The following is a 16,827-nucleotide window of genomic DNA, read 5'->3' on the forward strand; positions in this document are numbered from 1 at the left end:
AACCCAACTGATATATACAGACACGTTTCATCTTGAAGGACAAGAGAAAACATTTCCATAAATACATTTCTGTAAATGATTCAAAAATTAATTTTCATAGATTAATCTTGTTGTCTGCTCATTCCTCCTTTCTGCTAGAATTTTTCTTTGGAGGTACTTTCCATTGTGTAAGAAAGCAAGGAAACCTGGCAAAAAAAAGTATGCAGTGGTTAACAGGATTTTTGGAAGAAATACTTGTGATTTTTTCTCAGAAGAGTTCATAACTCCTGCCAAGCAAGCCTAAAAATCATGTTTCACTTGGTTCTGCAGCAAGCTGTCTAAAAGTGTGGTTCCACAAGACTTGTCAAAACAAATTAACAAGTAAAATGTCAAAAAGTACAAGGTACAGTTGAAGTGAAGCCTTTACTCTTGCTGATATTTATACTAACTTCCTATTTGAATCCAAATAACTACAGGAGAAAACTAAGAAAGCAAGTAATTAAAAAAAAAAAATTATTTGCTGCTGGATTATGGAGCCAAACCAGCTGACAATAAAACCTTTTGAGCACTACAATTGGCTACAAAAGACCCAAAGCAAGAACTCTCCCTTTCAGCAGTTTTAAGGCTTTATATTGGCTCTAGCATTACTGAAGTATCATTCAAATTATTCCCTGTAAATGAAAAACAAAACCACCTCTAATAACACACAGGCACAAGGCAGAATCTTCTCCTCTTATGCTGCCTGAGAGTTTAATACACTATAGAAGACATTCCATGAATAAGAATTGTTCACTGGTTATAGGACATTGTCCCTACTCTAGCATCTCACACCACCCTTCAGACATGACAGATAATTTTATAAGTCAGGATCAACATTTTTTCCTCAGAGTTTAAATATTTCATGTCAAAAAGTAAAACTCTTGATTATATCTGTGACCAGATGCAAAGATTAACAGAGCAGCACCCAGAAAACAAACGGAATTTTAAAATTCAGTGAGAGATCAGTATTAAATTTAAGTATGAGCCTCTGCCAAATCTCATTTATTAGCAAAATTCTCTTTAATGAATGGCACCTTTGCAGACAAGTTCTGAATTAGACATGGTATTTAATAATCACTTCTAATAATACAGGTATCCGTCACTGAAGAAAGTAAATTACTCAACTAAAAATGGACCATTTGGGATCCAGGATGCAGATAATGTTTTGAGACAGAAAATAAATGATATTTCCTAACTAAACAGAGATTCTCAGTCAATGAGCCAGACTAAGACATAGGATTTTTTTTCTCCACAGATTTTTCTGATTTTTGCTTAATTCATACACTATGTTATGTTTCCTAGAAAAAAGATCATCTAGAAGGTGCCACAAGAAACTGCTTCATTTGCAAAGAACTTGGAAATACATGAGGTTACTCATGGGATAAGTATCCACTTAGACCACTATCAAGGGACAAGTGGGCAATCACTAGAACTCATGAAAAAAGAGAATGAAATTCCCAGCATCAGAAGACGTATCAATATTAAAAGTTTAAATTCATTACTTATTATCAGAGATACTGAAAACATATGAAATCATTTTTTCTGTTACTTTTCTAAGAATTTAAGTAGGGAAAATCCCATTCTATAAGAAACTGGGTATTTTTCTTTGACTTTTTTCTGAAAACAGAAAAAAAACAGGGGTTTTTTGCCTCTTCAAGACAACCCTCCTTTGTACTACTCCTCTTAATGTGGTGAGGCAGTATAGGCCACAAATGTTTAATTCAATTTGGTTTGAAAAATAGATGAGGTAACATAACACACTTAAATTAAAACTTAACTATAAAAAAGCTGATAAATACTTTGTTTGTTCTAACTCAATAAAACCACTAGCAGCTACTGAAAAGTAAGCTTTCAGCAGCAGATAAAAGGGGATGAGAATTGCTGTTTAGGTCTATAATCTCTCTACCTTTTTTGTCCACCACCAATATAAACAGATTTCAATATGCTGTGAATTTAAATTGGAGCATTCCTTGTTTCAAAAACAAAACAAACCCCAAACCACACCCTAGCAGCCTGCTGCTTTGATAACTGCTGGGCACTGATCATTTTCTTTTGAAGCACTCCTGCTAGCTACTTTTTAGTGACACTTCAAAGCCTACCTGTAGTGCTCCACAGCATAAATAAGTAAAGCACATCTTTTAAAATTAATTTTATTCAGTATCTTTGAGAACAGTTTCGACTGTAGGCTTAGGAAAGGAAAAAAAAAGCATGGAAAGCCACAGGGGTAACAGAGAATTAATGGAAAGTCTTCAGAATGGTCACAGGTTAAGATTATGTACTTTCAAAAGCAATAGGCATAGGAGGCTGAATTAGATGTCTAAATCTAATTTGCATCTGTACCATTTCTACTTGTGCAAGATCAAAAAAGGTTCCTAAAGTTGCTAGATCAATGTATATTGTCATATAATTAACTACAAAGAGCATTACCTATTTGCATAAGCAAATAAAGGGAAGAAAACTCCCAGACAGTGTCGGAGCCGAGTATCCTCTTCAGTCACGGGATTGTACCACAACAAAACAAGACGAGAAAGGAGCTTGGCACTGATCAGCCTCCCAGAGAACATCAGTTTGGCAATGCCTTCTGCAGCTTCTGTCCTTAGTTCTGAATACTGAAGAAACAAATCATCATATACACAGTACACCAACCATCATAATGCTTTTCACTAATACTTTACTGTAATAGCCTATATCCTATCTTATCAATCACTCTCTACATTCACATATTTTCACCTGCACACAATACAAAGCAGCTCAAGAGTAAAGTCAGCCCTGTAGTCATTTTCTAGTATAGGCATTTTAATATTAGACCATTAATTTCAATTCACATTACATAATATTCCCAGGCAGCCTAATGGGATGATAAGCCATCTGCTAATATAATTGTAAAACAAAACTAAGGCAAATTTTATAATATTCCTTACCTCGCTGTCTAAGAAACCAGAAAGAAGCTTCAGAAGGTTGTGAACTGTGGCAGTCTCCTCTTCCTCCTCTATTGTTTCACTTTCCTCCTCATCATGTTCAGTTCTCATGTGTGCACTTTCACTTTGAGAGTCACTGCCTCTTCTGGTTTTAAAAGGCTCAATTCCAAATAGCATTAGTTGATCGAAGATTGCCCTTAAAGCACTGAGCTTTATCTTTATGTTATCTATTTGCAAAATCTAGGTTTAATAAGGAAAATAAATATATCATCTTCCAGCAGAGCATAAATTGAAATTAAGCACAGCAAGATTTTTTTCTTTAGTAAGATTGATTATTTTGGGAAACTATAATACTTGAACAAACTCTCAAACCTTAGGAAGGTGTGATACAAATTTAAACCTGAATTTATAATACCATCTGGGAAACAATTTATCAAGTGATCTATGTAATTTGCACTACATAAAGTCAAATTAATTTCACTCATGGAGTGAGCATCCATGTGTAAGATGTAATTTTATTGTTCAACCCATAAACAGACACTGGACAAACAAAGTCTGTTTGCCTGTGGTAGGCTCCAGAGTGGTAGGCATTACAGAAACACAACTAAATAAAAGTACAGCTTAATTAAAATCAACAGTATGCAAAAAGACAACAGGGACCAAGAAAGTAATAAAAGTCAAAGTTACATAGGTTACTATACATTATAGTCCAAATTACATGCAAGTAAAGCCATGCATCATGGGTTTGCCCAGAGATTCTACACCTGTTTAACCCAACACTCTGCTTCAGATAGCAGCCTACATAGAGAATATGGGATTTAGTACCTGCAGAAAGATTACTTAACCCAAAAATTTAAGGTACTAAAGGTAACTGAAATCCTGTCCAAACAAACTATTTTTAATGTGACATACTCAAAGGCAAATTTAAAATAATAGTAAATGTTACTTTTTTAGTAACCCAAAGTTCTCCTACTATGACTGACAACTCAACTCTCACGTCTGAGCCAAGCACATCAGCTCGACTCCTGCAGTCATTTCTCCAATGTCTGCCTGAACACACTCTTACAAGAGCACCCACACTTCCCTCAAAGTGAGGGTACAAAACCAGGGTTAACAAGTGTCACATTGATATAATTAGCTTGGTATCAGAACACTCACTGCGAGGATTGGAATTGTGGATATTACAGTGTCCAACATGCTCCATATCCATAGATGTTTGGCCATGCTATCGTTTATTAGTTTGAATATTACTTTATTCTCTAGTTAACAACTCTTCCTTAATCCTTAATATAAACTTATTAATTATTCAGAATTTTAATCAGCCACCCAATATCACAGGTAAGTATACAGCAGAAATGTGAAAACCATCAGACACATTTTTAGTTTGGTTTCCTAAAGAAGGTTTAGAGAATCCCACAGCTTCTCTTTCATGCATTGAGTGGCAAATAGTCACAAACATATTAAAAACAAACAGGTTTTTTACTGTTATAAACTGTTATACAGAAACAGTAACAAAGAATTAACCCAGATTTGGAAGAGAAAGTGAGACCTTGAAGGTAAGGAATTCCATGACCTTACAAAGGGAAAACATGCAATTACCAAGATAAACAGAATCTCACTAGACATCAGAAAAATCTACAGGAAACCACAAACCAGGAATTACTGGTTCTCAAAGAACATTACTATGCATGACAGCTTGTTATAGATACAAGACTAGATTTATTTACTAAGTCACAAAGACCATCATTTCATTTCTCATCAGTTATTTTACCTGTAACAGCAATGGAAGTTGTTGTTGGGCCAATTCTTTGTTCTGAAGGGTACAGCAACCCAAACACAGAACTGCCATATTTCTCACAGCTGGGTGGACATTAGTTACACCTGGAAGTATCTGAAAACAATAATATTAAACTTTATAGACAAAATATATAAATTGAAAAGAAAACTCTGACTACTAAAACATGCTTAGCCAAAATTAAAAATAATTTATTTTGAATCAAGATTGGAAAATGGCAACTACCAAATATTCTGTTTATCTAGATATAAACAGAAGCAGATTGAATATGTTGCTTGAAATCAGAAAAAAATAATGGCAAAAATGACAGGAGTGTTTTGCTTTATGTTTGTTTTTAATAAATATTTGTTTTCAAATGAAATGGAATTGATCACTCCGGGAAACAAAAAAAACAACACACAACAACAAGCCTACACATTTCTTCATAAAAGACATTAACATTCTTGCAGAGAAACAATATCCACTTCCAAGTTACAAAATCCAGATGCCACTCTGATGTACTTGAAATAGTTTTGAGAAGACAATTGTAAAAAGCCACACAAAAGAAAAAAATAGACTAGATACAGTACAAACAATGCAATGGCTTCATTTAACATTTTTGCATTTACTATGGAGATTAAGTTACAGTAATTTTATGACTATAAGGCGCATCCTTTTGACTGATATTTTGGTCCAAACCCGGAAGTGCGCCTTATTGCGCAATTTGCCAACCCAGAAGTGCGAGCTGCGAGCTGAGCCAGGACCTGTGGGACCCACGGCCAGGGCGCCGTGACCTGCGGGAGCCGCCACCCACGGCAGCTGTGGCCACCGGGCAGGGGAAGCCGGGACGGGCAGCAACCGCCAGCCAGGGGGAAGCCGGGACCCACGAGAGCTGCGGTGGGAGTTCCGGGACTCGTGGCACGGGGAGGGAGCCTGGGACGGCGTTTAAAGGTTGTACGGATCCGTGAAAAATGTTTGCAAATGGAGCACCTGCCAGTAAAGCAGCCCTGCGCTGCCCCAAACCACAGGCATTCCCGAGCCTCCCCAAACCGCAGCAGCCCCGAGCCACGCCAGCCGGCACAGGGGGCGGGCGGGAGTGCCGGGGCCCGCCCATGCACAGGGGGAGGCGCCTGGGGCTGTGTTTAAAGGTTACACCAATCTGTTAAAATGTTTGCAAATTGAGCACCTGCCAGTAAACCCTGCAATCACCGTGATTCCGTTACTAATTCATTACTTTGTTGCGCGTGGCACAGCTCCTCACTGGAAAAAAATTTAAAAAAAGTGCGCCTTATAGTCCAGTGCGCCTCATATAATGTACAGAGTTGCGAAATTTGCCGGCTCCCGGAGGTGCGCCTTATAATCTGGTGTGCCTTATAGTAGTGAAATTACTGTATTTTGTATTCCTACATACCAGAGATTGAATGATTTCATTAATTGTTGGATCGATTCCTTTAGAAAGTGACATGATCTTCAGAACCTCATAGCACATGATCAGACACTTCAACAGTGTATCAGGATCATTCTTCAAGTTGGTCAGGAAAAAGAGAAAAACATTATCAATACAAATGGTGGCTATGATAAGAAAAATGGGGCCATTAATCATAATTTGTCCCTATCCAAATAAACACTCCCTGTCCACTACACATTTGTTTTGCAAGAATATTAATCATCATCTATCTATAAGCTATGATCAAAATAAATTCCTTTTTGTTTTCAATTAGGTAGGAGGAAAAAGAGTAAGAACAAGACCCTTTTAGAAGTCTTTAGCTATTCAGACAAAAGAACAGTTTAACTGCAATTCATTTTTTCTAGAGCATACCATCAGTTTCTATACAATTTACCTTTTGCTAGAGCATACTATCAGTTTCTATAACTGCAGAAGAAGAATACGAATACCATAAACGTTTAGTTTCAGTTTTAAAAACGTATTTGAGACAAGACCAAGCTACACTTTCTTTTAAAATTAAGAATAAATTTTAAGACATAACTAGCACTTAGGAATACAGAAAGGGAAGAGACCTTCTCCACACGCATTTCTTTAATTTCAACTTGTTCTCCTGCTTTTATCAGATCATTTTTTGTGTGTTCCAACTCAGTTATTTTCTCTTTTAATACTGATGCTGTATTAAAATCCTGAAGAGCAATGCATTCTTCCAAAGCTTGTTTGGCTTCAAAAAGCTTCACTTTTATTTCTGCGAGCTGAAATACACAACAAAAAGAAAATTTACATAATAACCCCTGTGGTATTAGCCAATGACACACCATTGACATTAGCCAATATTAATCTACTATCTAAAACTCTAGATGATTAAACTTAAAAAAATAGTTTTCTTATTAACTAAAATCTGCTCACCTTAAGCTCCCGCTTTCTTATTTCAGCAGGATCAACAGGCGGGTCAACTGCAACAATTGGCTCACGAACTTCTGATACAATTTCTGCAATCTATTGTTACAAACAGTATATTAGTATCATTAATTACAGTTCAGATATATACTAAGCATCTAGCTTTTCCAAATTTAAAATATTATCCTTACAAAAAAGTATTGCATATCCATGCAATTTCTCTTAGCAGCTCATTCCCTGTAAATTTGACAACACATAATGTGACCATGAGCACATTTCAGTCCCATTTTCTCCCATCCAGCTGGGTAAGCAAGGAACAAGAAGATCTTAAGTATTTATCTTTGAATGTTTTCATCAAAACAATTTGCATCTAACACAATGAAGTACTCTGGAACAGGCTACCAATTTGTAACACTTTCCTAGTTTGAGGACTGCATTTACAACACCAGTTGCATCTTTAAACATAAAGGTCTCTAGAAAACCACAAAATGCAGCTATGCTTAAAACCAAAATAACAACAAACAAAAAAAACCCCAAAAAGTATCCCCCAAAAAGCCAAGGGGGAAAGAGACAATATTTAAATACTAAGATTTCTTTTAAAATGCTTCATAAAGGTTGTTTGATTTATGGGGAAGGCAGAGATTTGAAAACAAGCTTCTACAATTACTCACAACTTGAATCCTTCTGTCTTCATCCTTAACAATACTGAGCAATTTTTCAACAAGTGGAGGTATAAGTGCTGCTGAAGTTGAAGGTAAAATGAGAATCTTTTGTAAAATAACTAGCAGATGCTTTCTGGATTAGAGAAAAAAAAAACAAAAAACAAACAAATGTTTTCTTATTCAAGAAAATGAAAGACGTAAGAGTTACTATCCTACCAACCTGGAGATAGTATCATGAAGACTTCATAATACAGTATCAGAGAAACTTTTCTCCATAGCTACATTAACTGTCAAATCTATCTTTTTATTTAGCAATGTTTGTCTTTTACTGATTTTACCTGTTTTTTCTTGATTAGAAAATGCTGAATTTTTTAATCAGATGTCCCTACTGTACAAAGAAAAATCATACCACCAGAAACAGTCAGTGTCAATACTGTAGAATGCTTTCATGAAAATTATGACTGAAAATTTTAAAAAAAGAAAGAAAAACCTTAAACTGTCCTGCCAGTCTGGCACACTTTTACACATTTCACTGAGAGTTTGAAATTACTGCTGTGTTTATACTATCATAACTGCAAGTTTTTACAAAATGCCTGAGATAGTATGAATTTCCAAATTCATTCGCACTTCTTACATCACACCAAAAGGTTGTTCAAATTTTAAGAATGACTCTGTTAACGCAGTCCAATTTAGCCTGGCAGCTAAGATATTTGTAGCCTTTTTTGGCCTTAGCAGATTATAGCTTAATAACACAAGCGACGAATGGGCTACTTGCTCCAAGTCATCTGTTGTGAAGCAATCCATTTTTCTCCCTTTATATTTACATACTGTGCTCCAAATAAGCAGTTTTGTAATTTCATAATCTCAATAGTACTTTATGAAAACAACTAAATTTATTTCCCCTAACAATGTTGAATCTCCATTAGAACTCACTTTTCCATAAAAGTAAGTAGACAATATTTGGCACAATTTTGGGACCAATTCCATTAAGGAGACTGCTTTCTATTCCAGCTAGCATTAGAACTGTATTTTGTGTTTGATCAGGTTCTTTTCAAGCAGAGGTTCTATACCTGTTCAGGCATGAGTGTCTTAAGTTTAGTAACATAAATTTGATATTTAAATTTACCTTCCTCCTTCTTCCATGGTATCCATGCAACCTATCATTAGAATCAGTTGCTGGCCTATAAATTCTTTTGTCATCAGGTTTTCAAAACAATTAAAGTCTTCTTTTTGTTCTTCACTAAGAATTGGCATATTTTGAAGATAACTGAATCCAAACAGAACAGATATAGTTACATTCAGATTCACTGTTGGACAGTAATAAATAAGTAAATAAATAAATACACTCCAAAAACAAATCCAAATATCCACTCCTGCCCTACCCCCAATAAAAAAACCCACCACTATCTTGCCCTGTATAAAGAAGTGGTTACACTAGGTATAAACCTTAAAAATTAATTATTGTATTATTTTCATAGATTATCTTTCAGGAAATTATTTATACCAAAAAATGTACAGTTTCAAAATAATGCATTTCATTTTAAAAAATCTCTTTTGGGAACGTAATACAACAAGAAATGTAAAATGTCAAGTAATGCTACATGTGATTTCAGTTGTGTAAAAATGCATAAAGGTAACACTTTAGGAACAAATGGATAGACGTACCATTTTTCTTACTATTTTCTGCATATTTAGGTACAATGCATTTTTTACAAGTCCAGAATTGTTATATTGCCCACAAAACAAAATACAAGACAATCATGAAAGTGTACAGTGACTTATTAATCTGATTAAATATATCATTACAGAATAATAATCTGTTAACAGATACATTCAGCCATATGGTATTGAAAGTGTAATCAGTTTGTTCCATTTCTTTATTTTTCTAGATTCAATTGGGTTTTTAATCAAAATTTCATCTATCAGTGAGAGTTATACGTGTTCAGAAAATCTAGAGTGAGACATCACATTAAAAATTCAATATCACAAAATATAATTCAAATATTGACATGACCGGTGAAAAAGTTCCTTTTTCCTACCCCAGCTTTGTAGATACTTTTCAGTAACAGCTTGTTAATTTAGCAAATTTTTAAAATTTCTTCAAATTTAGGACAAAAAAATACCGTGCATTAAACTACTATTTAAGAACATCTGAAATGAAAATTAAGTGTTTCTGATCATTTAATAATGTCACCTGCAACAGGTAACAGAGAATATCAAAATGCAGCTCACAATCCTGCTTTTCTTTGAAGTCCCAATGACTTGCACGTTCATTCTCCTCCTAAGCAACACCCTCACAGTGCACTGCACAATTGTACACTGTAAATCAGAGGATTGAGAACAGGCAAATCTTACCTGAAACAACAGCTCAACAATGAGCGGTTTAACAGCTGATACCACAAACAATTACTAGCAAACCTGATTAATTTTAGCCTCACCCTGAAGAGGAATGTAACTGAAGGCACTTTGAGTAAGACTGGATGGAAATAGAACAAATGTTCTCTTGAAGAACAGATGTTTTGGAAAATAAATGTTTCATGGACTGTTAAATGAATAATGAATAAATAAATTTATACCCATCAGACTGGATATACATTTCAAAACTAAGGAAGCACAGATGCTTCATTTATTAAATTTTATGAAACATGTTAACATTCCACACTGAAAAGTAGCAATGACTTTTGTAATTACTACCAGTATACTACACCCAGTACAGAACGAAAAGAATACGCATATTTTAAATTGGAAACATCCATCAATACAATGCCTTTTTCAGCAGATATGATTTATCATCAGAAAGATTCACTCTGTTTTACAGGTGCAACACCTCAGTTAAGATTTCCCAGCATTATCCATGCTCAGAAGCAAATTCTGTTCAAAATTTGTGTTAAGACTAAAGAATCCCAAGAAGACAAAAAAAACCCAAATAAGTAAATAAATAAATGATCAAACAGCCTCTAAAAAATCCCCAACTAAAATACACAAACAAACACCTCACCAAATAAAATAAATTACTATTCTCCACCATAACAAAACATTCATTTCCACCATCCTGCACCCTTCAGTTAAATAACTGTTCTGTAACTGGCTCATTTTGCAGTTGTGTCTGCAAACATAAGTTCTTAGGAAGCATGTCTGCCTGAGCAGGCAAAAGAGAAGTTTCAATTCAAAAATGCTTCTCTTAGGGATAGTAGCAAAATTTTACTTTATTTTCATAAATGACAAAAATGGAAGAAGTGTCAGTTTCTGCAAGCTCTAAAAAACCCCTCAAAAATCTTTTTTAAAAAGCAAAGTTAAAATCACCGTTTAAGCACAATTTTGGGTTTCGAGGATACCTGAATAACACTTGAATAAAATAAGTATTTTCTAATTAAAATAAAAAAATTCTACTTTTGTGATAAGAGATTTATTTTTAAATGCAATGTACCTCAATAAATAATCTGCATATATAGCTGGTTCTGGCAACACCTCTTCTAGTACAACTTCACCTTCTTCACCTTTTGATTTTAGATATTCACAAAGACATCTCCAATATAACACATTCTCAGCTGTTAAATCCTCCAGTGGAATCAGCTTTCTAAACAAAAATAAATAAAGCAATATGAAGAGATGAATAAAAGAGTCTAAAACAATAAATAAACAGAAGTATTAGAAAATAAGAAATAAATATTACTTCCTAAAATGCAAATAAAACCCTGTCAAAGGTATTCCCCACAGAAATAGTTGAAGATTGAGAAAAATAACTTCGTCTGTCTTGAGGATACAGAGCTCCACAAGCCATTCACTACACTGCCCTTCTCAGTATTTTAATTCAAGGCTGTTCAGACCAGTTTGCAAAAATGTTCTGCCCAACCCTTCAGATTTTCTAGAGCAACCACGCCAGTACTTTATGAAATATTGCTATCACTGCACAAGTCTGGAAAACAGAACACCATTAACCCACAGAATTGCAAAACTGCATTAAAATATTTTTCAGCTTCTATGAATTGTTTCTTCCATTCTTAACACAAGATCTTGACACAATAATGGAGTAGCAATCATAGTATGTCAAATGCAAAATCCAACACAACTCAGCAACTCTGTAAGCTCATCATCCATCTGCCATCATAGGTAGATCATCTGTCATCAGGCCCCCACTCCTTTTTAGATTCATAGTATTTTTCATGCCAAGCATGGCAATTAATCTTCATTTTCAGAAGCAGAACATTAAGTTGTGCATTAATTCTACCTCAAAACATAAGACAGTATCACTGCAGTGGTACTTTTTAGTCCCTTGAATCCCATTTTACTTGGAAACTATCAACAATTTTGGTTTTGCTTTAGATTGCTCACATACAAAACAAACAAAAAACACCTGAGGCAACATGTAGATGAAAACTGATCATTTGACAGCTTCTCATTGATCTGACAGGTCTTTATTTAAATGTAAGTTTAACAAAAAAAAAATAAAAAATCAGAGACTTCAAAAATCTAGCCATTTATCATTCTGATACCCATCATATAAGCTGTACTCAGAAACTTCATACAAAAACAACCCTAATGGTTAACAACCCTTACATTGATTCCATAAATTAAATTAATGTAAGCTTCATTACAAATCGAGTAATTTGACTTACTTTTCAAAATGTCATTAGTCTAACAGATCTGCTACTTTAAAAATTCTGATAGCTCAGTTTTTCAGAATGGAAGCTTCATTTTGCTCAGGACCAAAAGCAGACCAATCAGAATGGAATGATTTTGAACAGTGGTAGGAGTCTAATCATAGATGGTAAAATTAAATGACAAATTGTCACTGATTAAAAAGCAATAGTTAAATCTTACTCTGTACTACAGGAGGAAATGTACAGTGCCTTGCATTCTGGTTAGTAGCATGACAAATGTTTTGAAAATCAGTAGATGTTACATGCATTGCACTCCAAAGCTATAGACATGGGCCTGTCTGGTTTTAAAAAGCATCAATAATAGTGAAATCACTTTCTTACAGCGTCTGGAAATGTGCTCACATCTTAAGAGGATAAAATGAATTTTGTTTTACATTCCCATACAAAACATCTTTTATATACAATACATCTTTTGGAAATGAAGAATGCTCTGCATACCTGCTATCAAGGTTTTTACAGTTCTGAACAATGTCATTAAGTGAAGATAATGAAAACATAGCATTTAGTACTGAGATGGCCACTTCTGGGCAGTTTTCTACATCCAGTCTATGAAGCAATTCTAAAACATCCCCTTCAGTGAATTGTAACCAGGCTTGGAGTAGCTTCTTCTTCATTACCTCCTTAACAGCATCTAATAATACAGGAATTCAAATGGTTTAAAACAAAGTTTAAAGAATGTCAAATTTTAAACATACTTTCACAAAACATCTTTCTGTATAAGTCTTTTTGCAAAAAAAAAAAAAAAACAAAACAAAACACACTATTATACAGTTAAACTTAACATTACCTTAAATTAAGAAAAACCCAGTTGAGCAAGAACTACTTAGGGCCCCTTTTTTTTAGAGGCAATGCAATTTTTTCCCCTCACAGGAAATTTAAAAAATCCTTTATCCAAAAAACTTTTACAGCAAAAAACTAAAGACGCCACCTCAACTCAGAAAATCTACAAACTCCAGTAGAACAACAAAATATTCAAAATCAGAATCACGTGGGTCATCTGGTCCAACTCTGTTGCTCAAACAGGGCCATTCCAGAGCACATGGCACAGGGTTGCATCCAGACATTTCTTGAATATCACCAGTGAGGGAGACTCCACAACCTCTCTGGGCAACCTTTCCAGTGCAAGGTCATCTGCACAGTAAAGAAATTCTTCCTCATATGCAGGCAGAACATTCTGTGCATCAGACTCTGCCCATTGCCTCTTTCCCATTGCCTGGCAGCACAGAGCAGAGCCTGGCTCCATCCTCCTAGCACACTCCCTTTCAGATACTGACAGACACTGATGAAGTCCCCTCCCAGTTTTCTCTTCTGGAGGCTGTACAGGCCCAGTTCCCTCAGCCTGTCCTCATAACAGAGACACTCCAGTCCCAAATATTCTGTGTAGCCATTGTTATATACTTGCTCTGTTTCAGGCATCAGCCACTTTTGGAGGCAGGATACTACATGTGAATTGACATACAGAATTCTCATGCTATTGCAATTAAGTGAATGGATCACGAAGTTTACACATGATACTTTAACTCCCTATTCACTCCTGACACAAGAAACAGTTCCTGGACCAATAGAGTACTATTTAATCAATGAAAAAAGTATTTATGGGAACATCCAGAATGTATACATCAATAATGCATTCACCCAAACATAAGCATGAAAGGTGAAAGGTTAAGAGTCTGGTGGAGGTAAAAACATAATAACTAGGGAGCAAAACAATTATGCTCCTAGGCTCTTTCAGAAAACAATATCCAGTATAAGGGAAACAAAGTCCACAAACAGGGACAGCATTCATCTTTCCTCTTGTATGTAACTCATGATAATAAATGCAGCACTTGAACATAGCTAAGAGTTCAAAAAGAATAATAAAATGGCCTTGAAAAAGCTAAAGTACAGTCCTAAGAATAAGAAACCTCTCCAAGAAGGTGAAAAGTGCAAACTAGTAGAACACAGTAGAATGAGAGGTGAATTCACCCTGAAAAGTAGAACTAAGCAGAATGTGGATTATGCGTTCTAGACCTTATCTATTATAAGCCCTTGTTCTGAAGCCAATAAGGAAAAACATCCAAAATTTCAATACAGGTACCTTGAATAAGCAGGTTCCTCACTTGTTAGCTCAGGAGTTACCCATATTAGCAGATTCAATAAACATACATTCAGGGTTACAGGATTTGCAATATTTGCAATATAGAATAGCCAATTTGGAATAGAAATCTATCTTACCTGGCAAAGAACATGTACTATCAGTCAAACTACATACCCTGGCACATATTTTCCCCTGTGATTCTAGATGTCAAGAAAAAGAAAAGTCCTCAACAGTTGGGATGTAAAATCATCCTAAGGAAGAGACAGACACTAAGAAAGTATCTGTCCTGGATCATAAAAGAAGACACTTCTTTATATTGAACACATCAATGTCACTGAAAAGCAGGCCACAAAGAAAGGCTGTACTTTCTGTTTGAGGGGATAAAACAAATACTTGCTCCTGATAACTGAAGGATCACATAAAAAATTAGGGAAAATAATTTCCTTCTCGGTTTGGAAAGATTACTAAGAGAAATGCATTCACCATAAGAAGTATCTCTCAAGACCAAGCATTTTTGGGGAAGTGGTGGCAGCCAGCAGACAGGTAGCAAGTAGTTAGATAAAACAGCAAACTAATGTATCAATAAGAAACAGTAATTCAGAACATGGCTTTTTCAGTGCTGAACTTCAGAAACAGAACACGAGCAAACTTCTGTAGGCTACTACAGATCAATCCAGGATAGGTGGAGCAAAGTGACTAAAACCTATTATACAGAAGGAGGTGGTCTTTTTAAGTGTAGCTGTATACAACACAAAAAAGGACTCAGCTATTGTCGCTTCCTTTCCTAAAACAGAACATGATCCCCAGTTAGCCAAAAACAATACTAGATCATTAAAAACATATGCATGCATGACACACCTTAAAGAGCTCTAGCTCCCAGCAAATGCAGTACTTCAATCTTGCTTTCTAAGCCAATACCCACATACATCATAATTCTCACATTTCCCAAGCAGCACATCACTCAGCAAGGGAAATTCTCAGAGCAAAATTCAACTTAGTGCAGACTTTCCAAACAAAGTAGGGAGATCACACACCAGCACCCAGTAAAAACTGGTAGCTTCTATTGTGCAATTCATGCATATAATTGCTGCTGTTGGGTGAAACAAAAAAAACCAAAACAGTGTTCTACGTAGGCAGGCAAAAATTGTCTCGCTCAGATGCAGGTGATACTTTGATCTTTTGGCAGCACCACTACACACAATTATGGGTATATTCTGAATGGCTGTTTCTATAGAGTGATACAGTACAAAAGACTTTAAAAAGAATAAAGTTGCCCCATGGTGAAATGCATAAGGGTCGAAGACTCATTAAAAGAAAATTCACACTAGTTAAACAAAAAAACAACCAAGTTGTGAAGATTTTTCTTTGGAAGCACACAGGAAGTATTTTCAAACTGATTTTACATTTAAATTCTTTAATACATTTATTAGCTGTAAAAATATCTGTAATGAAACATTTCCGAATACACCAAATTAATTACAGTAATTTCACGACTATAAGGCACACCCTTTTGACTAAAATTTTGGTCCGAACCCGGAAGTGCGCCTTATAGTCCGGAGCACCTTATATATGGACAAAGTTCGGAAATTTCCCAAACTCAGAAGTACGAGCTGCGAGTTGAATCACAGCCGAAACAAACCCTAAACACTGACAAAGTGTCTTGGGTTACAATACAGGATGTGATCAAAGTATCTATTCTATCACTATCTGTTGTGACCAGCTGGGGCAGTGATCTTTATCTCTGTGGGAGATACTTTGCTAATGGGCCATCCATTGAAACCCGTAGGGCATTGTTCTTTATCTTTTCACAACCCATCCTACCTCCAGCGAGTCATTTTCTCCTGATGGCCCATTGAGTCCCACTGTGTGACAGATAAAATAATTTCATCCCATTGAGAGTTGCTCCAGACAAGGGGGAGAGCCCAGCCTTTGCAACCCAGACAAAAACTGAAATTCTGGGACACCGAGTAGCCCTTTCTCTACTGGACTCCAGAAAAAAAAAAAAAGATTTCTCCACATCACTACTAGACCTCTGGAAGGAAACTGCACCCTTCTACAAGACCACTGCTTCAACTGAACCACATCTGTCACTGCAGGAGGATGCAGCCACCATTTAACGGGACTGCTACCAACACCCTGCCTGACGGGGTGTCAGGTTGTACTCTGACTTTGTCAGGGTTTGGAGTTTGTTTCTTTGTAGTACTGTATTTCTATTTTAATTTCCCTAGTAAAGAACTGTTATTCCTAATTCCCATATCTTTACCTGAGAGCCACTGGATTTCAAAATTATAATTTGGAGGGAGGGGGTTTACATTTTCCATTTCAAAGAGAGGCTCCTGCCTTTCTCAGCAGACACCTGTCCACCAAACTAAG

The 16,827-nt window shown here is 35.7% G+C and overlaps 1 protein-coding gene across 1 annotated transcript in view; it reads right to left on the reverse strand.

Moving 5' to 3' along the window:
- The window catches only part of NCAPG (non-SMC condensin I complex subunit G), a 29,710-nt gene that overhangs the window by 6,304 nt on the left and 6,579 nt on the right, over positions 1-16,827 (reverse strand). Inside the window, exons 6-15 of the mRNA XM_033060371.1 lie at positions 12,816-13,008; positions 11,144-11,293; positions 8,843-8,983; positions 7,726-7,849; positions 7,064-7,153; positions 6,730-6,909; positions 6,122-6,232; positions 4,708-4,827; positions 2,940-3,176; positions 2,446-2,627 (exon numbers count right to left, since the gene is read on the reverse strand). Of these exons, the coding sequence (XP_032916262.1) occupies positions 2,446-2,627; positions 2,940-3,176; positions 4,708-4,827; positions 6,122-6,232; positions 6,730-6,909; positions 7,064-7,153; positions 7,726-7,849; positions 8,843-8,983; positions 11,144-11,293; positions 12,816-13,008 (1,528 nt within the window). The remainder of the gene's footprint in view (positions 1-2,445; positions 2,628-2,939; positions 3,177-4,707; positions 4,828-6,121; positions 6,233-6,729; positions 6,910-7,063; positions 7,154-7,725; positions 7,850-8,842; positions 8,984-11,143; positions 11,294-12,815; positions 13,009-16,827) is intronic.

The sequence above is a fragment of the Catharus ustulatus genome, chromosome 5, assembly GCF_009819885.2.
Source record: "Catharus ustulatus isolate bCatUst1 chromosome 5, bCatUst1.pri.v2, whole genome shotgun sequence".
NCBI lineage: Eukaryota > Metazoa > Chordata > Aves > Passeriformes > Turdidae > Catharus > Catharus ustulatus.